This window comes from Rhea pennata, chromosome 10, assembly GCF_028389875.1.
Source record: "Rhea pennata isolate bPtePen1 chromosome 10, bPtePen1.pri, whole genome shotgun sequence".
Lineage (NCBI taxonomy): Eukaryota > Metazoa > Chordata > Aves > Rheiformes > Rheidae > Rhea > Rhea pennata.
In genome coordinates, this window is record NC_084672.1 from 8,324,072 (window position 1) to 8,351,363 (window position 27,292).

General features: G+C 42.5%; 1 protein-coding gene across 1 annotated transcript in view; it reads left to right on the forward strand.

The window, feature by feature from the left end:
- AGBL1 (AGBL carboxypeptidase 1) overlaps nt 1-15,238 on the forward strand; it is a 290,148-nt gene extending 274,910 nt beyond the window's left edge. Inside the window, exon 24 of the mRNA XM_062584021.1 lies at nt 12,527-15,238. Coding sequence (XP_062440005.1) covers nt 12,527-12,833 — 307 coding nt within the window. The 3' untranslated portion in view covers nt 12,834-15,238. The remainder of the gene's footprint in view (nt 1-12,526) is intronic.
- The last annotated feature ends 12,054 nt before the right edge of the window (nt 15,239-27,292 follow it).

Sequence of the window (27,292 nt, forward strand, 5' to 3'; positions counted from 1 at the left end):
TTAAAGCAGTTTCGTGGGAATTTGTGCATATATAAGTACACACACACACACGTACGTACACATAAAAAAGTAAGATAATGTAATTGCAATTTTCAGGTAAAATGCACAGAACATTTTGACAGATATTTGAAATTTGATTTTTACAAAATATTCAGAAAATACTAGTGTTAACGGGTATTTTGAAAAATATCTCCTTTTGGGAATTGATAGATGATACAAACTACAAATGCATTTGTTTGAAGACAGCATCTCAGGGTTGTGCAGGTGAAGCATTATTAAAAAAGACAGAACAAGAACAGAGAAAAGTATTAGGAGGTCTAATGTACAACAAATAGCGGTGGCAACTCTCATCTGTGCTTTACTATGTTCCTTTTACGACGTGGTGCCATCTTCTTAGATCACAGCAAACAGTTGTTTTTTTCCTCTTTTCTCTGTTTACTGGGAGTTGTGTGTTCCTGGCTGGTAGGTCCTTCTGGCATGAAGAATCCCCTAAACCCTGTGTGAATTCTGAAGTAGGATGTTGGTGGTGCCTCACATTTGTGTTAACCCTCCATGCCTGTTGTTTTTGTTGTGTGCCAGGCTACTAACATTCATCACTGTGATTCCTGATAGACAGAGAAATTTTAAGAGGCAGGGAGATCATAATGAAATATCTGCTCTCCTCCATGAAACATCTACAGGGCTCTGGCAAGATTAGGGACGTAGCAACTGTTGCCATTTATATGCCGTATCTGACAATTTTTGATATCTGTGATGGAGTCCAGACCGTACGCCAATCAACTGCATAACAAGTGAAGATAGGCAAGTGTTTGGATTTGGTTCCCTATGGTGGTAAAAACATAACTGATCAGAATGTTTTGAATGTGAGTATTCAGATTTGTTTTATATCTAATTACATCTAGGGAAGATTTAGGATCAGGGTAGAGGCTGAAGTTTTAACCTGGATATATTATCAGTTATCTCTGATCACACACATCTTATCAGATGTTTGTGCCAATAAACCCCACTATAATTTGCCATAAAGGCAAGATGGGTTTCTCAGACCTTGCTTTTTCTGCCTTTTATTCTTATGGGTGTGCACACAAATACACACCCGCACAAACACACACCCACACCCACACATACACATACTCTCTCATAAGTAAAGGATGAGAGAACAAAAGCAACATGTTAGTCTCATAGCTTTTTACTCTAACAGAAGTTTCTCAGACCAGTTCTAATGATCATACCTAGAATGAGATGCATAACTTCGGAGGAAGTGGGGGGCCCTGGTGACAAGGGATACAGAGAAGGCAGAATTACTGAATGTCTTCTTTGCTTCAGTCTTTACCGCTAAGGGCAGCCCTCATGAATCCTGTAGCCTGGACATGAGGGAGAAAGTCTGGAGAAGGGAAGACTTTCCTTTGGTTGAGGAGGAAAGGATTAGAGACCTTCTGGGCAGGGTAGACATTCACAAATCCAGGGGCCCAGATGGGATGCACCCACGGGTACTGAGGGAGCTGGCAGATGTTGTTGCCGGCCTCTCTCCATCATCTTTGAAAAGTCATGGGAGAACTGGAGAGGTGCCTGAGGACTGGAAGAAAGCCAATGTCACTCCAGTCTTCAAAAAGGGTGAGAAGGAGGACCCAGGCAACTATAGGCCGGTCAATCTCACCTCCATCCCTGGAAAGGTGAAGGAACAGCTCATTCTGGATATCATCTCCAGGCATATGGAGGAGAAGAAGGTGATCAGGAGTAGCCAGCATGGCTTCACCAAGGGGAAATCCTGCCTAACCAATCTGATAGCCTTCTATGATGGAGTGACTGGCTGAGTAGATGAGGGCAGAGCAGTGGACATTCTGTACCTTGACTTCAGCAAGGCTTTTGACACTGTCTCCCATAACATCCTCCTAGATAAGCTCAGGAAGTGTGGGTTAGACGAGTGGACAGTAAGGTGGATTGAGAACTGGCTGAAAGGCAGAGCTCAGAGGGTTGTCATCAGTGGTGTGGAGTCTAGTTGGAGGCCTGTGGCTAGTGGAGTCCCCCAGGGCTCAGTACAGGGTCCCATCCTATTCAACTTCTTCATCAGTGACCTGGATGAGGGGACAGAGTGCTTCCTCAGCAAACTTGCTGATGATACCAAGCTGGGAGGAGTGGCTGATACTCCAGAGGGCTGTGCTGCCATTCAGGGAGACCTGGACAGGCTGGAGAGCTGGGTGGAAAGGAACCTCGTGAGGTTCAACAAGGGCAAGTGCAGGGTCCTGCACCTAGGGAGCAATAACCCTAGGCACCAGTACAAGCTGGGGGCTGACCTGCTGGAGAGCAGCTCTGAAGAGAAGGACCTGGGAGTGCTGGTGGATGACAAGTTGACCATGAGCCATCAATGTGCCTTTGTGGCCAAGAAGGCCAATGGTCTCCTGGGGTGCATTAGGAAGAGTGTTGCCAGCAGACCGAGGGAGGTGATCCTGCCCCTCTACTCAGCCCTGGTGAGGCCTCATCTGGAGTACTGTGTCCAGTTCTGAGCTCCCTAGGACAAGAGAGACATGGAGCTACTGGAGAGAGTCCAACGCAGGGCTACAAAGATGATCAGAGGGCTGGAGCACCTGCCCTATGAGGAACGGCTGTGAGAGCTGGGCCTCTTCAGCCTGGGGAAGAGAAGACTGAGGGGGGATCTTATCAATGTGTATAAGTACCTGAAGGGAGGGTGTGAAGGGGATGGGGACAAACTCTTTTCAGTTGTCCCATGTGGCAGGACAAGAGGCAATGGGCAGAAATTGAAGCACAGGCAGTTCCGCCTGAACGTGAGGGGGAATTTCTTCCCTGTGAGAGTGACAGAGCCCTGGCACAGGTTGCCCAGAGAGGTTGTGGAGTCTCCTTCTCTGGAGATCTTCAAGGCCCACCTGGATGCAACCCTCTCTGACATGCTCTAGGTGACCCTGCTGAGTGGGGAGGTTGGACTAGATGATCTCCGGAGGTCCCTTCCAACCTTACTGATTCTATGATTCTGTGATTCTATTTGGATTAGTTCCAACAAGAACGTAGGACCTTGCAGATATGAAGTATCTTGGAGATGCAGCTATATTGACTGATGTCTGTCTGCTGGAGTCTCTTAGGCTTCAGTGCTTTGCCATCAAACTGGATTTATATTATTTTTAGCTCCCCATTGTTTACAAAAGGCTCCATAAACTTTTTTGTTCTGTGACCCTTATGATGAGATTTTCCTAAAGACTTTCTTTAAAAGCAGGAATCCCCACATGATGCAACACCCTTTCCCTTCTCTGTGCATTCTGGTACCTTTATCATCCATTTTACCAGAGTTCAGTCCTTTTAGTCACGGTCACTGTCTACCCATTAGAAGACACCTGAGTGTGAAAGCAAAAAGACCAATAGAGAAACATTTCTGAAACAGTCACTCTTTACTGCAAAAGGCACAAGAATGAGATAAGTTTGTGTGGAATAGGAATATGTGCTTAATCCCCTAGTGGGAATGTTATCTTTTCTTTTGCTATATAATTTTGGTTTTAGCTTCTAATTTAAGCTCTCAAATAGCTGATGATAACACTTTCTTTTCTAGACAACCATTTCTACTTGCCAGCTAACCTTCCTAATCTGTCTCGAGTCCTACTCAGATGTTCAAAATCTTCCTTTAGGTGACTGACTGCTTTGTCAACACTCACCTGAAGTCTAGACTCGAAGAACTGATTCACCCTGGCCAGTAGGCAGCTCTTTGCCTGAGATTGCTTCCTCCTGAATGTGGTAGTGTTAAGGTTCACTGATCATCTATTGTTAGCTCTCTGCTTGCTAGGGGAGTATCTCCTGAGACCTCTTGAGTCTTATAATGAAAACTGTGCTCTGAATACAGAGCAAACTATGTAGTTGTATGGATGTAGGTACGTGAGTGTCTGAGTGTATGTGCATACACATATATGTATGTCTGTTATCTGACTATCACAAAAGACATATAAGGGATGATAGTCTATTTTTTTTGTGTATATAGACTATATATTTACATATATAAACACACATACATATATGTATCATATTAGATAGAGAATAGACTCTCTGAGGCATCAAAATGGTTATCATCTAAAAATATATTTTCACAGAAAAAAAAAACTCGTAACCAAGATGCCTTTCTTCTCTAATGGGCATAATGGTTGCGATTTAGTCATCTGCAGTAGTTATTAGTGCAGTCAGGTAGTTAGATGTCCATCTGTCATCTGGTGTGCAAGCAAATATTTGCATGCACAGTTATTTGGCCCAGAGAATACCCTGAGCATAGAATAAGTATGCAACTCAAACATAGTCTCTAAATGTCCTGGCCATCTTAAAACATTTCACTTTCAAAAACCCCAAATCCTTTAAGTTGCTCAGAGAGAACTAAGGGATTTATATATGGAGTTTGGACTTTTGAAATGAAATATATAGAGCCAATTACAAAACTTGGATGAAGTCAGTGGAATGATATAGATCAGCACCAAGGGAGACGAGAACACAGGAGAACCTTTCCCTTTTCTAACCTCAGCAGTACACACTTGCAACATCTAAGTGAAAGTTGTTGCACGTGTTTTTTCCTCTCACTGTGCCAATGTCTCAATTACTAGAAGCACCCAAAAGCAATTAGAAGAATTCTGATAATCATCCTGTACCACTGTGGCTGGACTGCTAAATATCATCAATAACATGAAATTATCATTTTGAGAAGAAATTTCTTGGGGTAGAGACATTGTGAGAAAGGCTTTCAAACAGGTTCCCAATCATATTTGCTGCAACTCTCACATTATTCAGTGTACTAATGAGTTCCAGTAATCTTAATAAATATCTTCCAATACAAGGGGACTTGACTGCTCGCAAGTCAAGCAGACAGTTTAAGCTAAGTCAAAATGTTCTCAGGTTTGATGCATTCTTTCTGACTCTCGGAGTGAAATCCAAACCACTGACAGTACTGCCTTCTAGATGGATATTCTCCTACATATTTTATGCCTTTATTTCCTGCATTCACCTCCCATTCTTAATGAATACTACAAGATCACAATAAGCCAGATTTAAAACCCTTTACTCTTAGTTATTTTATTGGAACTGACTATAAATTTCAGCAATTGTGTTGACTGCAACAGTTAGCCAAAGATAGCAGAACATAGAGGTGAGGTATCTCACAAGTACTGTTTGGATAAGAACCTCCAGTTGATTTCAACAGCAAAAGTGGTTTGGGCTGCCTGCTTGCTGGCCCAGAGCTGACACTAAGTGACATTGTTCCCTTAAATACCAAGTTCTAGTGCAATATGGATCTGAAAGACAAGAGGAGGACTATACTTTCATGCCTAAACTGAGGTTCAGTCTGTGAACAGTGCATGAGTATATCTTGTGTGTTTCTTGTAAGAGTTTACAACTTGCTTAAAACTTGAGTTTCAGGGCTTAAGCTTTGATGTCCAGGAATCTGCCCCAAAGCTCAAGAACGTAGTGATGTGTAGATATGAGCAGTCAGGACTCATGTTTTCTTCAAGGGTGTTTCATGTTGATAAGGAGTTCACACAGAAGCCAGTGCTGGATGCCAATTTTAAGTGAATAAAACTGTTCCACCACCTATGTGAGGTGGCTGAAGCTGTTTGGTGATATTGAATTTTAGCAGGTTCCATAATATGTCTGTGGAGATATAGCCAGAGTTTGCCAAGCTCTAAGCCTACCTTTAGGCTCATACTAACTTCCTACTGTAGGCAAATGGAAACTGCATTTTGTACCCTGATTTATTTTCTCAGTGCCGATGCGGGGGCAGTTGCAATATTCATTTATAGCAGCAGATTTATAGTGTTTTGTGGAACACTACTTTAGTGTTTTGTCCAAGCCAGCTGCTGCACTGTGTGGAGGTGGGTGTCATCACAAAACAAAGTGAATATGTAAGTCCGCAAATCTCTCCTAAAGAACAGAAAAGATTCCATGATATTTTGATGCTTTCGTGTGTTTGTAAATGTATTAAAAAAAAAAAAAAAAAAGATGAAAACTAGGAACTGGTGAAGGATGAGAGAAAGAAAACTAGTTATCTTTGGGATCTGCACCAACTGTCATAGCTCTATTTCATGGCTGACTTGCATGTGTTCAAGTCAGTTGCTTTTATTAATGCTTACAAGCTTACAACTGTAATACTAAAGATGCAGTGTTAGCACTACACTGATATATAGGTGGTTTCTCCATGAGGAAAATATTAATGATTATTTCTAAGACTGAAGCCACAGCTTTTGGCTTCTCACCAGCTTTTCCGTCCTCCAGGTGTAAGGTCCAGTTCATGTGAATGTCATTGGTCGGTGTTAGAAACACGCTGGGATTTGGACTGAGAGATCTGGAACCCAGAAAGGCCGTGCAGTGTCAAGGCAGTGCCCGTCAAATGGGAGAAGAACACCTAGGTGTCCCCTCCCCAGACTCCTCTTTCACAGCAAGATCATAGCTTAACCAGTGACGTGATGTAATTCATTTAAGTGCAATTGCTCATATTCATGCAAGTCTTTCCAGTTTCACAGACCATGTGCAATGAGAGGTGTGTACCCATCTTTCTCTTCTTAGAGCAGTTATTAACCATCTTCCCTCCAGTATGGAGAATTAGAAAACTAATACAGGGTTTCTGCTGGGCCCAGGTAAAATGCTGTCAGGGGCTAAATTGTTGCAAGCCTGAATGAACATTAGGGGACAGCATTGGCCAAGAGTCAGCCTTTTTTGTGCTCTTTGTGCTCTCCCTTTATTCACAAGTTGTCTTCCCTTGTCTAAATGATATAGCCCCTCTTGCTACTTGCTGATCTAACTGGTGCACTCAACATCCATTTTTAATCTGGCCAAATCAATTATAAATATTACAAGCTGCAATTACCCTAGAAACTCCTGAAAAACTAATTAGTACAAGTCCTACCAATGAATTACACCTTTCTCTTGGCTATTTGCAGCAGGGAAAGAAAACGAAAAGAAAAACCACTGGACTCAGAAAGAGACCAAACATCTCTCAGCTACAGCAAACAAAATTCAAGGCAGCGTTTAATTACATTTGTATGGTTCATTAAAGGATGGGCCATGGTGGGCTGAAAGCCAGGGCACCTGGCATTGCCTAGGGCTTAGCTTGTGTTTTCTTGGGAGGTGTTACAAGATGTAAATGTCCTTCACAAGGAGTCTTTGGAAAGGGAAATCTCATGGGAACCTACAAAGTTCACATCATTCTTGTTTACTGTGTAGCAACAAAAGAGGCTAATCCGATAGGTCTTTAAACTGGAGCCATGTCGTGTCAGTGCGTAGCTGATTCCCTGCCTTGGCAAGGTTACGGACAAAACAGGAACTAAAACTGTGTCTGGCTTTTCGTGAGCGGGGGGGGGGGGGGGGGGGGGGGGGGAGAAGCCAGACTGCTGTTTGGAAAGCTCCTGAACGGCAGAGGAGAAATGGGATAGTGTGACAAGGTGTGCAGCACACCTTGTAGCAAGCGAGTCAAAACCGAAAGGGCAGACTGCAGACATTCTTCACTGGCATCTGGTTGCTGTAGGTTGTTTTTTGCAGGAGCTGCTGTGGTTGTCTGAAGGCATCATAGGTGTTTCATTTCTCTCCTAAAATGTTTTATTAAGCTATTAAAGGCAGAATTGTACTCTGGGATAACCACAAGTGTGGCTGCTTAAGATTCATTGTAAATTTATTACAAGATTTTGGAAGGAGTGTTCCAGGAAAATACTTTTAATAAAACATATGAAGATTCCCCCTCCAAACATATGATAACTGGCACAGGGACACACTGGGGACTCAAATCCTTGCTTGAGTTGAGAAAAACTCTCCCTTATTTCAGGTGAATGCCATAATTGCTGAGAAACTGGACTGTTTGAGTTGGACAAAAATTTTTTTCTTTTGCTTTCTTTTTTCACAGGGGAATGTCTGAAATCTTGAAAATTTTCAAAAAAGCCATTTCCTGCATTACTGTGGTTTTGAACTGTAGCATAGACACACACGGCTCTTTACACACAGCTGTATCCCTGGGCTGAGCAGCTTCCAAAAGACTAGGGCAGTTAATGATGGAGGGAAGGTTTAGGGGAAGAGGAAAATATGTCGAGAGACAGGGATTATGCAGTTACTAGGATGCTATTTTTTACCTCAGAGAGAGGATAAAGGTGTGTTTGTTTGTTGATACATCTTCCCAGGGAATCACTGGTAGATCCATGACCAGCAGTGGTCCTCAGACTTTTCTTCCCTTTGGCTGAAGCTTTAACCACTCACTTCTTACTTTTACTCTGGCAAAACTGCAGCAGAGGTGAGCTGACAGATCTGAAAAAAAAGTTCCTTTTCTTTAAGTATCACACTGCAACTGCTAGGCCTGTCAAATGAAGGTCAGGCAGCAACCCTGAACAATAGTCAGAGATTTCCTAAGAGGGACAGTTGCCAGTGCCAGTTCTTTCCAGCAGAAAAAAACACGTTCTATTTTGAGCCAGTCAGGAGAATACAAGGAGAGCAAGTCATCTGCCAGACAAGTAAAATGTGAGTGAAACAGCCCCGTAAATGACTTAGGAAATCTGTAGTTTCTCTCCATGCCCTGGAAGTGTATGCACAGGTGAAAAAGAAGTATGTGTGGAAGAGAGATCATCTGTCATCCCCATGTACAGCATGTAGCAGCTATATTTTACCGACCAGAAGTATAAATTGTATTTTCTTATGTGCAATTCAGCAGGTCAGATGACTTCCAAGGTTTGTGCCTAGCTGTGGTATAATGAGAAGGCAATTTAGAGTGAGAGGTTGGAGGCGAGTACCTTGGAAGAAGTGTTTCCCACTCATTCCAGAAAGCTCTAGCTATGCTGACATGTGAGGAAGCACTGAGCTTCCTTCTTCTCCTCCTGTTAAGTCAGTAAAAAGCAGAATTGTTTTGCAGGATACCAGAGCTTGCTTTCTTTCCAAAATCAATCAAGCAAGCAAGCAAACACACCCACATATAAAAGCAGAACTAATTAAGATCAAGTCGTATCTCAATAAATATGCAAATTAAAAATCAAAACAAAGAAATTCTATTTATCACATCATAAAGTTGCAAATTGCTGTTGCGGCTCCCATCCACTGCAATAGATGAGGGCTATGAGGCTGTAGGTTTTAAATTAGTAGACCAACCAATATGCCTACTTGTTTTATTGTGATAGCTGGGGGATTGGTGGCTGTAGATGTATTAACAGCCTTCCCTCCCCCTCTTCTGTACTGTGTTCACGTTCAGTGCTATTCATAGACTATATTTATCTTAGAGTTCTTTGATGTAATGTCATTGGCTTTCCTCTTTGTTTACCTTCTGTAAGACAACATCATTATTCTTTGGTAAATGTTTCATGTCTCTTGTTGAATTTTTTGATTATTTAGGGGGGGATTTTTTGCAGCTTTAAAAACTCAGATAAAAAAAAAAAGAAAAAAAGAACCTGCTCCTAACAAAAACCTCTTTTTTTTGGAAAAGAAAGAAAACTGCACCCATTTTAATTGCATACAGTAGTCTAGATGCTGCCATTTCTGCTCACCATCTTATTTTACCATTTGCTTTCTCCCCTAAGGGAGCAGGTCTGCATGGTGTGGAGAAGCAGCAGGCCATGACTTTGGCAGTATCCATAGGGGATTTCTAATCTGCTCCCCAGCATGCTGCATGTGGCCATGTCTTCTCTTTTAGAAGAACCTCCAGCCTGCTAGTTTGAGCTAGCACATTTGTATTGCTTTGTTGTATGTTTTAAATCTTCCCACAGCAGAAAGCATGTTATTGGGATGGAAAAATCGACATGGTAGAGAGATGTAGCTGTTTTGTAGAGTTTGGTAGTGTGATAAAGAGCCTTTCAACTCTTAAGTCTCCAGGGTGATTACAACCTGACTTGGCAGCAGAAGAAAGTTGGTACTGTCTATTTGCTGTTTCGTAGCTCATAATGTGATTTGAGGTGGTGGCATCGATCCAGTTAGTAGTGGGGATCAGTCCAAATCAGAGAAACCACCACTAAGTTCAGTGTTAATTGGCTTGCTCATTCACAGTAACAGCAAAAGAGCCAAGGGCAGAACAAACTAGGTAAAAAGACTTCTTTCCTGATACCTAGAGATGGTCTAGGCACATCGCCACATAGGGGAACCTCTCTCTGCAATTTGTCTCTGCAAGAATTGAATTTGCATGATCTTGGTGTTTCGTATACTGTATATGTGGGTTTCTAGGCAGTGTGTTAGCAGCCTTCTTGGGAAGGAAAGCTAATAAAGTCCGTTATGAAGGATTCAAGCACATATTCTTGCTTCCTAAAGACTTCATATGTGTTTTCCCCTTGCTTTGTACCTTCGGTCTTCAACAGAAGCAAATAGTAGGGTTTTTTGGTTTTCGTTTTCCTTCTCTCATTGTTGTCTTCCAGATTTTCCTTCCATACTAAAGTGCTTTTGTCCTAGAAGTCATTTTCCCCTTTTCATTGGAAATGTAGTCCTAAAATCATTTAAGTGGTCAAACGAAGTCAGAAGGTCTACTGTTATGAGGTTTCCAACTTTAAGTAGTAATAAGTGATTTTTATTGATTCTCATCTTGATAATGCAGATGTCTGACTTTGGTTCCTAGATTACAAACTGAATCATTTTTCCTTCTGTAAGGCATCAGCAAGTTGGGTGGTAGCTATGTTTTGTACCAATGGCATTAGCAACTCCTCCCAAATCATGCAAATGCAATATTGAAAATAAATATATTTTGGTTCTTTGTGATTGCAATGCAGCAACAGCAGAGCTTATAAATGAATAGGTCTAGTTCCCCTGAGTTTAGTTGGCTTTGAACATTATAAGGGGTACTTGTATCATTATGGATATACCATGCATATGTAAATGCATATGTAAAAAAAAGAATAATAATCAAATACAGTAATTAGTCAGACTCAGCAGAGACCACTGCTTGTTAATGTTTGTGCTGGGAGGATTGTCCTGGTTTGATTTGGTTTGGTTCATGTCATGTACTCGATTTCAGTTTGAGTTCCTCCTGACCTAGATTTCTGGGCAGACTGAAGTGCAGCCAGAAACTGTAAAAGTGCATAATTATTCATTTGTTTATTTTTAAGCTGTACAGCTCTATTAAGCTTTCAGAGGATACTTTATATCCTGCTTTTGAAGTAAACTAAGCCAAAGATCAGCCAGAGAAGGAGTGGGTTGATACTGCTTGTTTCTGTTTGCAGAATAGCCTGTATACAGTTAAGATCTGGTACTCAGTGCTAGGAAAATATTACACTTTTTTGGGAGTACAGAGAAGAGAGAAAAGAGATCGATACATCCAAGAGCAATACTTTACACCTTTGGTATGTTCTGAAACCTGAGATGCTGGCACTGCTGCGAAACAGCTGAAAGCTGGAAGATTATTGCGGTTACTGACATGTAAATGAGCAGACCACACATTAAAGCTGCGTATACTCCATCTGCCAAGCCATTCATTCTTCCCAACTTGGGACAAATTAGAAACTCTGGCCCAGTGGCGGAAGATTATTATTCCTTTCCCAGTCCCCCAAAGCAATACATTCTCCTGCTTTGAGTCTGATTGAAACTGTTGACCTGGAGGTGAAAAACAGTATCTGTCTCCCTGATTCATCCAGATTCTGACCTAGGCAACACTGAAACCAGAGACTTCTTTCTGGCCTCAAAAAAACACCTAGCTGCCCTCCTAGGCCAAGGACCAAATTGGAACTAGACAGCTAGATAGGAGGAAGGCCTTATCCCCCAGAGCCATATGGTCTAGTAGTTACAGTTCTGTCATAAATATTACATTAGGCTAACTTAATACAAAATTTATTGAAAATAAATGTGTGAAGAAAGACTATGACCATTCCTGTAAGTAGATGGCAGGATGCTAAGATGGTGTAACCTGCCTTTCTGAGAGCCAGCCAAAGGAGCTGTGACATCGCTCTAAAGTCTCTCCAGAGTCATTCAGACTTCCCTCTGAATTTAATCCTCCTTTGTGTAGTTGTGTGGCCAAAGATTATTCATGTTCCTTCTAAAACATAAGCAGTACGAGTACTTCTGCCCTCCTTGGAGTCACTGGGCTCAAAGTCCCTGGAGCCTCTGTTTTCTATTTATGCTGCCTCTTCTTAGTGGGGTTCTGAGCTTGCACAGAACAGGAGGCAAAGATGTAAAGCACTTCAACTACCTGGTTTAATTAGGTCCTACACTAAACGTGGAACCTCAGTGAGGTGGGGATGATTAAGCCAGGAACCCTCTGGTAACTGAGTACCTCCACTTCCCCTCTGCTGTATTTCAGCTTCTTTAACCTTGTAAGTGCCTCAAGACAGGAATGGGTGTTTTCTTTGTATAAAGCACTGCACTTCTGCATAAGCAATAGCAATAATAGTAATAAATGTTTCTCCTATGAAATAGGTAAGTAACATTCTTTTTCATTTTACTGATGGCAAAACGGACACAAAGACATGTAGGATATTGCTTAGTGTTATCTCATGCCTGATTAGGAGAGCCAGGACTGAACCTAGAAAATGCATTTCCCTCTTCCTCACTCTTCCCACTAAACACCAGCAGCCTCCTTTGATGACGTCCACTCTCTCTTGTGATTTTTCTGCAGAAGCAGCAGCAACAGCAGCCTGGAGACTGATGATGAACCTCCTTGTGTGGAAGAAATAGATTATAATACTGACAGCTGCTCTGATGGTGAAGGGGATTTCTCAGAGCTAGATAAAGAGATCCAGGAGTACTTGTCACAGGTGGAAGGGGAGGCAGAAGATGAGGGGGCAACCACAGGATCAACATGCAGCTCCAAGGTTCTCAGAGGGCTCTGCATTTCCAGCCAGCCAGCTGCCAGCAATACAGCTCTACCTCTGCGTTCAGCACCACTTGGAATGTACAGTGGGTTTGAGAGCAGCCCTGCATAAAAAGGGCTTTTATTCACCGAGCAATAAGCAAATGTATTAGTGTTCATGCTTGTCTGTTTGCCAGCTCCAGCATCCTCCCCAGATGTGTTGCTCCAGTTCTGCATGGAAAATTGACTATATGTTTGTGTAATTTATATACATGTATAGAAAGAGGAGGACTCCTCATCCTTTATATATAAGGTGGAGAGAGCAGCTGCTGACCCAGATGATACCATGTGAGGACATTGGCCATTCCTAAACACAATCCCCAGTTCAGTGGCTGCCTGTAGTTTATTAGTGTATGGCTTCATGTAGATTGTCCTGAGGAGTGGTCTTCTGAGTGGCCAAGAAAGAAGAGACGTTGAACTTCATCCCAACTGGAGCTTTTACTGTGGGCTTCAGCCTTTGTCCACAAATCCTGGAAGAGTGGTAGTTTCTGAGGCCTTTGATCAGAGCTCTCTGCTACCATTCATTTCTCTTGAGCTGTAGAACACGTCTGATTACTATCTGATCAGAATTTTGACAAGTATCTTCAACAGACTTTGGATCATGCTGTGCACACTTCTGAGCTGGGCATACCTCAAAAACAATCTGAGAAATCCACCATGCCCTGTTAAGGAATGCACCAGGGACAATGCAGAGCAGTTCCTTACCTGCAGAACATCAGTACTAGGTTGACTACAATCAGAAAATACTACTGGCCACCAGATGGAGATCTGGTCCAGCAACTTATCTCGTGTGTCAAGATGTCAATCCACTTCCTTCTAAGAGACTTTGAGTTTTCTCTGGAAAGTGGCTCCACAGAGAGCTGCTGAAGTTTTTTTCCTGGCATTTTAGGGACCTGGCCCCACCTCATTTTATTCTCAGGATCCTCTGTTGTCATGTAAAATACCGTATTTACACATACCTCTGGAAAGTTGGGCTAAATTCACCTCTTAGCTGCACTGAAATGAACTAGTCCAGCATAATCTTAGTTGAATCTCTTCATGCTTGAACTGATTGGGCCCAAGTCCAAAATCTGCATCACAGAGCCTGTGAAGTGATGCTTTCTCAAAGAGATACCCTTCCAGCAGGATGTACTTAGAGAGTACAAATACAGCAGTTCATCCTTGTGAACTAGAGCTAATATTTAAAGCTTGAATTGGGAGTGAGAGGGGTTTGGGGCATTTCCAGGAGAAAATGTCTTCTCTTGAGGTAGGTAGAAGTCCTCCAGTATTACAGCAATGGATTAGTGATGGTGACAATATTGAAGAGTGAATTTAGCCCAAGTATCGCACCAGTGACAGATAATTCTTTGTTAGTTTTATTATGATACCACTGAAGAAAACTAGACCTGGTTACAGGACCCCATTTATGCCAGATAGTAATGTAGTAGAAGAGATTACTAGTAGGGTATGTGTAGAACACTTTCTACCAGTGACTGCCAGAATACCTTTTCTTTTGATTCCCAAATGGAAAAAAAAATAGCTTTCTCCTAAAATCACCTGCAAACACAGATCCTGATTCTATAAATTCATCTGTTACAGAGAACAGGTAACATAGCAGTGTCTTTGGAATCCAAACTCTACCAGCATTAGAATTCACCACGCTTTCATATGCCTTCAATTTTGCACAGATGACCAAAGCAGTGGAAATGTGGCTTTTTGAACTTCAACACTGATGGAGAGCCCAAGTATGTGCCGGAGGTCCCAGAAGCATGAAGACCACATAACCGGGTCTCACTTCTCGTGTTGCCTGAACTTCTTGTGTGTCCTAGACTCTGCTACTGCAAGTGGGGAATTACCTTAAACCCAAATGGAGTTAACAACATTACGGAAGTCTCACAACAGTGTTACTGCTTTCTTTACAAGATCCAAGGAGGAGGAGGGATATACAGTGTGTGACAGAGTTGCAGCCTATACAGCCTTCATTGTCAGTGATTATCATCATTACTTAAATATGTGGCTAAAAGTACCATGTCATCCTGTGATCCGTATGCTGTCTATGGAGAGAATTCCTGACACATGGCCAAACACCTTTCTCCCAGACTAGTTTCCCAAGAGGAGCTTGCTCTTTGGAGGAACAGTTTCTTCCTGTCTGCTGAGGTTTCAGTATCCAGGTGTTTTAAAGTCTTAGCCAGCACACAACAGCTCTCTATGTCTCTAGTTCTCACTTTATAATGCTGCTCAAAAGACAGGCAGCTTGGGACCTTATAAACTGAGCTTCTTAGACTGAGCTAATTCATTAGGTATGGTGTGTGTTCTCTGTACAGATGTCTTGTTCTGCTGGCTTTGGTGTGAAGCTTGTTGCACATAATACTGAATTTTCATAGAAGAATGGCTCACAGAATGGACACAAAAGAAGTAAAACAGGTGTTCCCATTATGATAGTTTGTATAACATTGCTTGAAAGGTTATTAATAAAAAACGATATATGTGCATAGTTAACTTCAAAATCCAGCATTTGTATGCATGACAAAACACACTCACTCTGGTAGACCCTTCTGCAGCATGCACAGGCCATGCTGTAAGATCTTCTGGATTCAGCACAGCCCCAGGATGCAATGCAGAAATTATTACTGAACATGTATGTAAGTGTAGATATGCATGTACATACAGAGCCCTGCGCTCTTCCTCTTCTCTACATCAAATACCAATGCCGTGCCAGAGCAATAGCAGAATGATGCCCACCAAGACTTGCTGACGTACATCTTCCTATCAGAAAGGAAAATAAATCTTAAACCAGCTTTTTTCTTAATGAGACACCTTTAATTTGAGTGTAAGTACTACGGGCCAGTCTCAGCCTTTTGGCTGTTTCGTTTCAAAGATCTTATACTATGGAGAATTCAGTTCGATGGACAAATTCTGCCCTAGTTGTCATTTATTGAATCTACAGACTGCAAGAGAGTTGCCCTAGTAAATGTAGGAAATGTAGACTCCATGCAGGTGTGGAGCCAAATGTTTAGGGGCAGTAGCCACTGCTGCTCAGATCCCTGTGTTACGAGGTGCAGGAGGTAGAGAGAGAGAGCTGGCAAAGGCACTTGGTGTAACGTCCAGTACTGGAGCAGAGCAGACGAGCTGGGACCAAAGTGTCCATGCATAGCAACTACTCCTGCACAAATGCTGCTGTGCAATATGGAAAGACTGGTCAAGGCTTCTCCCTGGCACCTTCTCTGGTTTCTGCCAAACAAAATTGTCAGCAAGCAGTGAGGAAGTTGTTGGAGGTGACAGCAAGGCGAAGCCACCACTCCAAGGTAAGCAGCCTGTTACTGTTAAGGTGGGAGATGAGAAAGTGCAGTGAGAGGTTTGGGTGATCAACCAGCAGGGAATGGCACATAGAAACCTAGAGCAGAGGCAGTTTTGTCGGCTTCTTCATTTCTTCTAAGAGCTTGTACAGGAAGCAGATGCTCCTCTTCTTTTGACAGGCCTCTAGAGGTCAGGCGAGGGCCTCATTGCGCCCTGCTCTCTCCCTGTTATTAAAATTCTCCCTGAGTCATGGTAATTAAGCAGAACTAGGCTCTGCACAGAAGAACGGAAGTGCATTGACTTTAATAAAACAGAGTGTAAAACAACTTTAGATTAACTCCAGCCTTGTTTATTCTTGCACACTTGTAATTCTGGTTTGGTATTTCCCCAGTGAATGGAGCCCTTGTCCGCTGCTCTGAGACACATCACCTCACTTCAGCCTGCTAAGTACTGAGTAGGGAGGCCAGTGCCTTTTCTTTCTTTCACTAACTAATCCCCCCAAATTTGGAAACAGCTGATGGAGAAAAGGAGAGAGGAGAGGGAGGTGTCCCTGTTCCCCACTGTTGTCATTCCTCAAGAGTCAGGAAGGCTGTTAGGTTTAGATGCAAGCCAAATATTTCTGTAATGGCTAGTAGAGAGGGTGTCCTAGAGGCACTTGGATAGTCCTCACTGCTAAAGCAATTCTGGTTTCCTGCCAGGCACATTAACTTTTTTTACTGATGCCTTTTGTCTCACTGACTCTCTTAGCGACTGTGAATAGCTCCACTCTCCTTCCTCCCCTCCTCCATGGTTTACATGACAAGAGTAGAAGATGTGGTGCTGAGCAGTGCTCACACTGCACCCTCTGTCTCCTCCACCTCTTGCCAGCTTACCAGGGCTGCTGGGCCACAATAGCCGTTTCCCATCGAAGGCGATCCTATGGATGCCTTGCCAGTGCCTGGTGAAATACATGTGTGTGTAAACCTTTGGGCTAAAAATAAATAATTAAACAATAAAAATAAAAAGAATCAAGTCAGCAAACTAAAGGAAGGACAAAATCTAATTAGTTCTATCTGCTGTTTGTTACGAGGCTGTCAGGCTGCTCTATCCCGTGGTTTTACAGCATTCTGGAAAATAACCGTTATAATAATAAACAACCTTGCACTGGGTTGGTTTTGGAGCAAATGGGGAGTAGTTTAGGGAGAGGAAGTCTGCAGACCCTCTCCTCTCCTCCTTTCTCCCTCCTGCAGCACACTCCGAAGAGTGTGGAGGCAGGTGTTAGAGATTTCAGCTGTTTTCTCTTTCCTTGAACAAGATCATTACCCTTGTCTGTCACTTAGAGACAGAAAGCATGAGTGGGCGACTGCTTGGCAGCCAGTTCAAGGCACTCAGCTTGTGTTTCCTACTCGGCCGCAGATTCCCTGTGTGCACTTGGCCGAGTCATGTAGCCTCAGCTCCCGGCCTCAGCTCTTATGTGACATGGGAACAGGCTTTCAGTTCCTCGCAGCAGAAACAGTAGGGTGCAAGTGGCAGTAGATGTGTGTTCTAGGGAGACGGGAAGAAACGGGGTTGTAAAATGATCTAAGTGCTAAGTGTTTGTACTATACTGATCTCAGCTACCGCCGGTTGAGAAATACTCCTTGTGAACGAGCATGATTGTTGTCATCGCTACACTCCACTTTAGTGATGTGCAGTAATGGTGATGGTTTGTTAGGCTGGTGTCTTCTAACGCTGATGGATAATTTAAAAAGTCTCTCCTAGCTAGTTGTTAATCAGCCTAGCCTATCCTATGGCCTGGTCTTCACACCAGTGAGTGCAGTGGAAATTTTCACACTGATTTCAGGGAGAGCAGGCTAATCCTATGTTTGATAGCTGTTGCATGGTTATCCAGGCAGGGGACCCAGCTGAGCTGAGAAGCAAGTCTCCATCTGAAGATAACATGTGAAAGCTTGGAGAACTAGAAACTCAGTCCAGGTAGTTGTAGCAGGAAAAGATGAAAGAGAAGGCTAAATTAAAGGGAGGGGGTAAGCAAATCAGAAGACAGGAAAGAGAAGACAGTGTAGAGAAAAGCATGAAGAGAACAGAAAGGAATAGGAGTAGGGGGCACTTGGAGGAGACAGGCAGAGAAATGGGAGAGTTGTTCCCATTGGTATTTGTTCTTCCATCTCCAGATAGCAAGTCAGTATTAACGCTACCAAGAAACAACCCTCTCTACTGTGGAATAAATCTGCCACTGTATTCCCCACTCCATAAATGACAACCAAGTCTGTGTCCTCAGCACCGTATTGTGTGTTCAGTGCTGGACTTTATATTGCTTTTCATGATGGTTAAGCCTGTATCATTGCTGGCCTTAGGTTTCCTCTCTAGAGACTCACATTCTTAGACAGGTTGTGGAAGATCCATGGTATATTATTGTCGATGCAGCAGTTTGTGGCTATTTTCCTTGTTTTTCCTTTGCTCTGCTACTTCTATTGCACTTTTAAAAAGTGGAAGGGAGAGAAATGAGTAGGTGATCAGGAAGGAGTAAAAGAGGAAGGAGGAGGCAGAAAGAGTGTCCTGCTCTGTGAAGACCTCTAGCAAGATAGCGAGGCAGCTACTGGCGTCGTTAGCTTTGTTAGCCTCTGATTAAGCCGCTTCTGGCCCATGCAGAGACCAGCAAGAGAGGAAGACAAATCTACCACTAAAAACAAACATACATTGGATGCCCTGGCAATAACTCCAGTCCCAGTAAATGACTACTATCTTTGGCTGACTGAGCTCTGAGCACCAAGGGCTGTGTCCTGCTGAGTCCTCACCAGCTGATGTAATTGTAGTCATAACCCTCTTTCTCGCCTCCTTGCTTCTAAATGCCTGACTGAAGTCTGCATGAATGGTTTACAGTGTATGCCCTGGGAGTTCAAGTACAGCTCTGCAATAGTTCCTGGCATTGCCAAAAAAATTCCATGAAAAGTTATTTAGCCTTTCTATGCCTGTTTCCTCATCTATCAAATGGAGTTATTAATATTGGTTAGTGGTGAAAGGGGTCACAATGAGGCTTAAACCATCAGAATTCATGACACAATCTGAAATCCTCTGAGAAGGCAGATGGGAAGGAATTACTTCCTGATGTTACTTCTGAGCATGGTCTTTCAAATGCCATCCTTATCCCAAGGAGCTTCCACCAAGTATCTGCCATCACTGAAACAGAAAAATACTGTCTTACCATTAACTGCTTTCCGAGGCATTTTTTTTCCTTTGGTCTGTGCAGAAGGTGTCACAGATGGGGCAGGCAAATCTTTGAGATTAGCTCACAGGGCAGTCAGAAAGACTTTAGATTCTTTTACAACAGGATGGTCTTCCAAGAATGAGGCAGTGTGCTGGACAGAAAGCTGAGAAAATGGGAAATTTAATAGTGGTGAAGAAGAGAGACTTGGGAGAATAATGGAGCTGCCAGGAGTATAAGGGCTAAACAGGAAAAATTTATAAACCTTAGTACGTATACCAAGCTATAAGTTAATCAGTTTCCCAGACATATGGCAAAGAAAAAGTAAAAACAGTAGAATAAGGATTAATTGACTGTGAAGCATTTGGGAATTTATAGGTTGGGTCAAGGAAAGAAGAATCAGGCCAACAAGCACTGACTGTTAGAGACTAGAGCAGAGCTACAAGATGTCCTAAGGCAAGGAGAAGAATGGAGGAAATGTAATACCACTAAAAATATGTGAGAAACTCATTAATGCCTTAAAAATGAGGAAAGATTTGCATAAAAAGTTGAAGCAAAAAAATATGATGAGGAATAGAGCAGAATGAGGCCAAAGCATGTGTGGATAAAATCAGAAAAATCTTGGCCCAAAATGAGTTATATGTGCCTGCGAACATACAACGCAAGAGAAAGAAATCCTATAAATGGAATTTATTCCTACGAAGGAATTAATCAGAGAATCCCCAAATGGTTGACATTGGAAGGGACCTCTGGAGATTATCTGGTTCCAACCCCCTTGCTCAAGCAGGGTCACCTAGAGCACATTGCACAGGATCGCCTCCAGGCAGATATTGAATATCTCCAAGGAAGGAGATTCCACAACCTCTCTGGATGACCTGTTCCAGTGCTCTGTCACCCTCACAGGAAAGAAGTTTCTCCTCATATTCTGATGGAACTTCCTGTGTTTCAATTTGTGCCCATTGCCTATTGTCCTGTCGCTGGACACCACTGAAAATAGACTGGAAAAAAATAGTCTGAAAGTATGTGTTATGAACCACAAAAGTAAAACACATAAGAGGTCATGCAGAGGGTTGGAATGGTCATTGCCTTTTTAAATTCACTTATCTCCAGAGCAGTTACTCCTAGATACGTAACAGAAGGCATCCTGAAACAGGGATGGAACTAGGCCAGAACAAAGGGGTGCAAATTAAATAATACTTACACTGAGTAAGTATTGGGCCTGAGGGACTTCCCCTTCAGATACGGCAGCCAAAGCAATCTTTGAACAGTTAGCAATGGACTTCAAGAGCTTTTTTCATACTGAGAAGATTCTGCAGACTAGAGAATGGCAAATAGAGTATTTGTTTGTGAAGAGGGGGAGAAAGAGGACCCAGGAAACTTTAGATCAGCCACCTAAGCCAAATGCCTGGAGAGAAACCTCAACGAATTATGAAACAATCAATTCATTAACAGCTATAGGATAAGAGAGTGGCAAAAAAGAGTCGACATGGATTTGTCACGGTGATTTAATTTCCTTCCTTTACTGGCTATGTGACTTAGAGGATAAGGCAGAAGTAATGTATGTTTTTACTTTAGGAAGGCTTAAAATACCTTCTGACATGACATTTTTGTAAGGAACTAGGGAAATATAGCATATATGAAACCACTGTTAAGATAGATGTACATTGGTTGAAAAATAAATCATAAAGGCTGGGGTTTGAGTCTCCACAAAGTGTAGCCTTCTGAAATTTAAGAATCTAGTCTAAATTATTCTGTATAGAGCAAGTCAGTATAGAGAGGGTCTGCATCCCCTCTGAAGGAAAAGTACCTAAAATTCATGGAAAGAATTCTTGGTAAGCTACTTCTCTTCCTCCATTAACTATTGAGGGAAGCTAGAAAAGCAGCTTAGACTAGAAAGCTAGCTTTAATCCCACCCCAAAATGGTATCTGAAGTCATACCTGTAGGACATTATTTTACTTAAACTCTTGAGATTATACCATAGAGAATACACTTACCTTTTCATCTATTTAACTCCCTCACATACCTCTGTTTATGCCAACACACCTCAACACATGCCAGTGTCATCTCCAGCCTCTCCCATGCAAAGGTTCTGTTTCAGAGCTCTCCCACCTGGACCTGTAACCTCATCCTGCTCCTCCAGAGCCAAACACAGTCAGTACTGGTGATTTGGGGTGTCAGAGCATCTGAAAGGAGCCCACGATCACAACACACACTCTCCCTGGTGGCTGGCGCGTAGGTAGATGCCAAGAGCCTGGTGTACAGAGAGTGCACACTGCAGCCACTGCACCAGATGGCCTGCCTACTCTCGGTTGTAAGAGCTGCTTTGTATTTCTTAGCTTTACTGATGCGAAGAGAACATTCTGAACTGTGTAAGCCTTATAACCTTGTATCATTGGCACACGAGCAGCACTGCTGAACATAATAACAAGAGGGAAGGAGCTGTAGAATTAAATAAGAATTTAAATCTTAGGGTTTGCAGCTCAGAGCAAGAAGCTTTAGCTATGTTATTTCCCGGAATTGGTTGAGTCATATTTGAGAGAATAGTGGATAACATTTATTCTTTCATGACTATGGTTGAATAAATTATTTGCCAATAATTTTATCTATGATTTGACCAGTTCTGGCTGATTCCTGTAATGTGCGTGGTGTGTTGGCTGGATTATGGATGTGTGTGCCGAATATGCATATCCAGTCCTTGGCATCTAGCAGTGAATTTATTTCCCAAAGACAATTTTCAATGAGATTTACCCCAAAGCAACTGAATGCAGGATTTGATCTGTCATATTCAGAATGATTCATTTTTCACCTCATCAAGTAGGAAGAGAGGAGAGAAAAAGAGAGAGGGAAAGTTATTCCATTCTTCACAACACTTATCTTCAAAGTCTCGGCTGTCGCAGAGCAGTACCCGGCTGCCCACTGAGGGACACTACAAATGTTGCTTGGCAACCCCACGCCACGGATGGGAAGCGCTCAGCAGGCTGAGCATCGCACAGAGACGCCGAGACACAGAGAGTGAGACAGCAGCACACCAGGACACTCGCTCCTGTCTGGCCCAGTTAGAAATGACACCACTCTTGCCCTGGTAATTGTCGTAGGCTCTGGGCCACGAAGTCTTTTCTGCTGAGTGGGAGAATAATTGCGGTTCATAAATGGTGACGAGTCCCCTGCTCGCTCCCCAAGAACAAAGAGACTTTGTATCTATTAATATCCTGAAGGTCACCGAATTCTTCCTAGCATAGCTAGCTGTGAGTAAACCTTCAATGGCCCAGAGGTGCAGCTTGGTTAAACACCTAGAGGGATCAGGAAATCAGTCATTCTCCTGTGCAGCATTGCACAGCTGCCTTGGCACCTTGTCGGAAATAGCAAGCTTTGGTACAGAGCTGGTGTAGCCCTGATGGTCTAAGGATACTAGAGAAGCCAAGTTTGCAAGAAGAGGCAATAGCTTTATTCTGCCAGTTGTTAAACCTGAAAGGCAGAGAAGTTTTCAGGCACAGTATTTCTTCATCAGTTTTGTCACTGTTGAAAGTTAAGTGAAATAGTTTGACCTCACAGAGTAAATCCTATGTGACTAGTATGCTAACACATGTTGCCAAACTCCTAAATATTTTCAGCAACTAGCACCTCTGGAATATTTTCTTCTTTGTGTCTACATACAGAGCAAAAGCATAGCTGGCTCGGTAAGGACATGAGGAACAAGAGATTGGTAACAAACCACCTGGGAAATTTAGCAAAAATGGAATTTAGGGAGCAAAAAAATGTTCTATTCCAAGCTAGAAATTTTTTTTTCCTTAATACCAATCTGGGGAGAATATGGTGCCTATTTTTCTCTGATGTTGTGCAACGTTAGACTGATCCTTTTTACTCAGTGAGACCTAAAGATTTGGGAGCAAGAAGAGCTTAAAACTGTTTTTTCTTAACTACTTAAAAGTGCAACAATCCAAGAGTTTTGTTTATGGAAAGTGCCCACACTCCAGTAATCCTGCTGTTGCTTGTTATCAAAAATCTCTAGATATTTTTAGAAGTCCTGACCACCTTGTTTAGTCCCTGTTGTTCTGCATTAGTGTTTTTGAGTTGCATCTTTTCTTGGGAGTTTTTTAAGTAAAATAGACTAATAGTTTCGTATGTATATTAGAAATAGGATTTCTACTTATGCAAGCTGTTTTCTGGATCTTACTGCCTGCAGGAGTGTACCCCATTTTAAAACAACCACTCAGTTATTTTTTTCCCCAAATTAGGAATCTTCTGCTCAATGATGATGTCTCCTGATTGTCTTGCTCCCTAAACACATGTCTTGGTGGGTTCCCAGGTTTATTCCAAATCCAGCCGCTTCTGCGCTCTGTTTTTCTGGGCTCCTGAAGTCATTATGGACACTTCGTGGTGGACACTTGCTGCACACAAAACTGCCTTGAAAAACACGTGCAAAATTTCAACTTCTGTCTACAAAATAAATGCACTCTCTTTTTTCTTCCTCTTATGTAAATTAGTCAGTGTTTCATAAATAATTCTTCTGTCTTTGGTTTTCTTTTTTTTTTGAGACTTTGTCCCTGTGAATTTTTTCCCTTTTTTTCATTGTCTGTTCTCTTAAAGAAATTGAAACAATTACATGGCATTTCCTGAGGAGAAGTTTTTCACTTTGTGACACACTGAGCCCTATTCTGATCTTCTTCACTGTGATTTTCTGCTGCTCAAATTCAGCTTAGCTCACTGGAGTCCTGCCTGATTTATTGCCAGAGGAAATCAAAGCAGAGATAAGCTTCTGTTCCTTTCCTCTTTCATTTCTCCTCTCCTCTCCTTCCTTCCTTCCTTTCTTCATTCACCAAAGCACCCTGGGGAGCAAAGATCCCAGCACACAGAATCCAGGTGAACGTGTGGTTCTCTCCATCTAGTCTTGTGCAGACTGCTTGGCCCCCTGGCTGCAAGCGTGTATTTGATCCTGCCTTAGCAGTGGGGATAAGAACTTTTTCCTTCACTGAACACAAGAGAAGAAAGAGGAGATTAGTGAAGAACTTTTCTTACATACCCGCAGAATTCACACTATCCTCAAAACTACCATCTGTTGACATAAACTTGTGAGATGGAGAGTACTCTTGACTTGTCTGTTAAAATAAATTAAAGACTGACACCCATCACTCATCAGCACACGTGCTATCCTACTCTTTCTTTATCATGCCCGTGTCTACCTGCTTTACTCACCTTTCACTAACCCCCTCTAACCTCACTGTCATACCCACATGCGCATGTATCTATATGTTTCTAGTCACTTGTGCCCCACCTGTGACTCTGCCCCACCTACCTGGTGCTACCTAGGGCTGGTTCAGTTGGCTTTGGGCTTCAAGTTAACATCCTACATGCAGCGTGAGAGGGAGGCCAGAAAGAGAAAGTTGGGATTTAGATTGCAGTCATGTTTCTAAATCTTTGGTTTCCTGTAGCTTTCAGTTTTCTCCCCCAGAGGCATTTCTCTTGAAGTATGAGCTCTCTCATCCTTTCCTTTCACTGACTTTCACAAGTGGTGAGAGTGAAGAGGGTCTAGGAAAGCCTTGCTTTTGTTTGCTAGCAGGCCGTGCTGATGCCTCAGTGGGTAGGAGGCCAGAACCAGGCTTGCTCTTGCACTCCAGAATGATAATACCTTTTCAAAAAAATAATTGCCTTTGATTAAAATGTAAGGGCACCATCTTCTTTCTGTTGTTGTCATTAATGAGGGCTGCAGGCTATGGGCCTTTGAAGTGTTTCCTTTTGGCTCATCTCCCTGGTCTTTCTTCCTTATTTCTTCTTCTTCTTTTTTTTTTCTTCTTTTTTTTTTCTTTTTGATTCTCTCAATTATCTGCCCTTTCCAGCTCAGAGTGAGATTTGTTAATTTTCACATGCTTGCAAAAACCTGCCTGGCACACTCCAGCTCCCTGGCAGCCTCTGAATGGGCAGCCAGTCATGGAAGCAAGCAAAGAGGCAGCACATCTCTCTCATTAGCTGCCTTGACCCCCAGTTGGCCACTCCAGAGGGAGGAGGAAAAAACTGTACAGTTACTCACCTTGCCAGAATGCTTGCTGTCCGCTATGGAAATACCATTCAGCAAAGTGTGAATGAACACACTGTTTTGTTTAATTAAAGATTATCCAGAGCTATTTTGTTTGTGATCTTATGCTTTTATAAGCTAATGGACTTCTCTACATCACCTAACCTTGAAGTTACTTTTCTGTTTTCCAGCCTATGAATGAAATAACCGGACATTAGACCGAAGCTTAATGAACCTTCAAATATTTTCATCTGTATTAAATGTCACAGCTGATTACTAGCTTGGATTAGCCATGAAAGAAACAGTAAGCTTTAAAAATCATATCTCTCTCCTCAGAACTGTGGTGTAGACAGTGGAAACATGACTGGGACGTTCATCTCTTCCTTGCAGAGGGCTTTCCAAAGGTGGAACAAAGGTGGAACAATGTCCGAGTGATTTGAGTAAGGTGATGCTACAAATCAGTTGGGGAGCTAGGAGAAAACTATCTCCCCTGGATAAAAGTCCAGGGCTTTGTCCATTGGACAGTATTGAGCACTTTTCTCTAGGCTATCCTCTGTAGATAACACAGGCCCAGATTTCATGTGGAAGCCAAGAATTTCATTACCTCTATGGAGCCATCTGCCTCCTGTAAAAGCTAATGAGAGGCAGCACCTACCTGCCTTTTAAAATATGATCCAAAAGCCTTATCCTCTTTTCAGCTGGGATAGTTAAAAATCCTTGTGGAGAAAATGGGTCTTTGTCGTCTTAATCTCTGTTTTCTTTTCCCCAAAAAAGTGCGTGTGAATGCCTATAAGGAGCTTCTATTTATCTCTCTCATGAAAGACCATCTGCATGAATTTCTGTCTGGCCTTTAGGGAGGAAGAGATTGCTCCAGATACGAGCAATCTCTTAGCTCAGATGCTTGTCCCAGTTACAGGTGTAAATCAAACTTGAGCATTGTACCTTCTGGGCCAGCTAAACTTCTCAGGGATGAGAAAAACAAATTAAAACAAAACTGAGGATTAATGGCAACATCACAAATGTTTTGAATTTTGGAGTCCTTTAGACATCCCCCCATCTCTGAGTAGCTTTTACCTGTCAAAGAATATTTTCCCCTTCATCTTCACTGGCTTATAAGACAACTTAATGATATAAGATTGTCTGAATTTTGCAGCTTGCTGGAATCATGCTTCAGTGTGGGGATGTAGGCACTGTGGAGTATCAAAATCACTTATTTCTGCTTTATCTAGGTCTCTTTGTATAACACTGTTATTCTCCTCCCCACTTCCCATCGCCTTTTCCTCTCAAGAACATGCACGATCCTCATTTGCAGGCAAATGCTTTTCTTCTAAGTATTATTTTAAAACTCTCCCTGTTCCTCAGGCTGGAAGTTGCTCTCTACTTTTTTTCCTCTATTGCTCCTCTACTTGGGAAAGATGATTTAAAAGAGATTGAAATGAATCTTCCACCCTTAGATTTTCTGGTGCCTCCAGCAAGAACACATTGGAGAGCTCCAAAAGTGACCAAAGATGAGTCTCCAGACTCTACTTTGTGGCATGTTTGTCTCAGAAATGAAAGGTGAGCTCCCCCATGTACAAATCTGCATGGAAATGCTTTAATTGTTGCTATGTAGTCACCGTGGAGAAGATTATACAGATTCCTGCTAATGGAAATGTTGGTGCCCAGCTGGATCCGTTTTTGGGGGACAACAGTATTAACAGGGAATGGTGTGGGACAGCGAAGCTGTGGGAGCTCAGTGAGTCCAGGAGAGGACGTGGTGCACACAGAACTTTCTGCTGCATTGGGCAGAGAACTTCAAATTCTGCCGTATTACCAAATTCCTGTGGCTTAACAAGTCACCATGTGCCACTGATCAAAGATAATCGATAATAGTCATTATCCCTAGGTCGTGTGAGGTAGGACATGTGAAGCTGAAACCTCTCGCTAACATCTAGTAACTTTTAGAGCCGTGGTAACTTGATCACGTGTCTTCAGCTTCAAAGTGAGACAAAGTAGATGCAACGTGAACTGTATGCATCTGACTGAACAAATTTTAGTCCCAGGCAGCCTCCTGTTCAAAAGTGT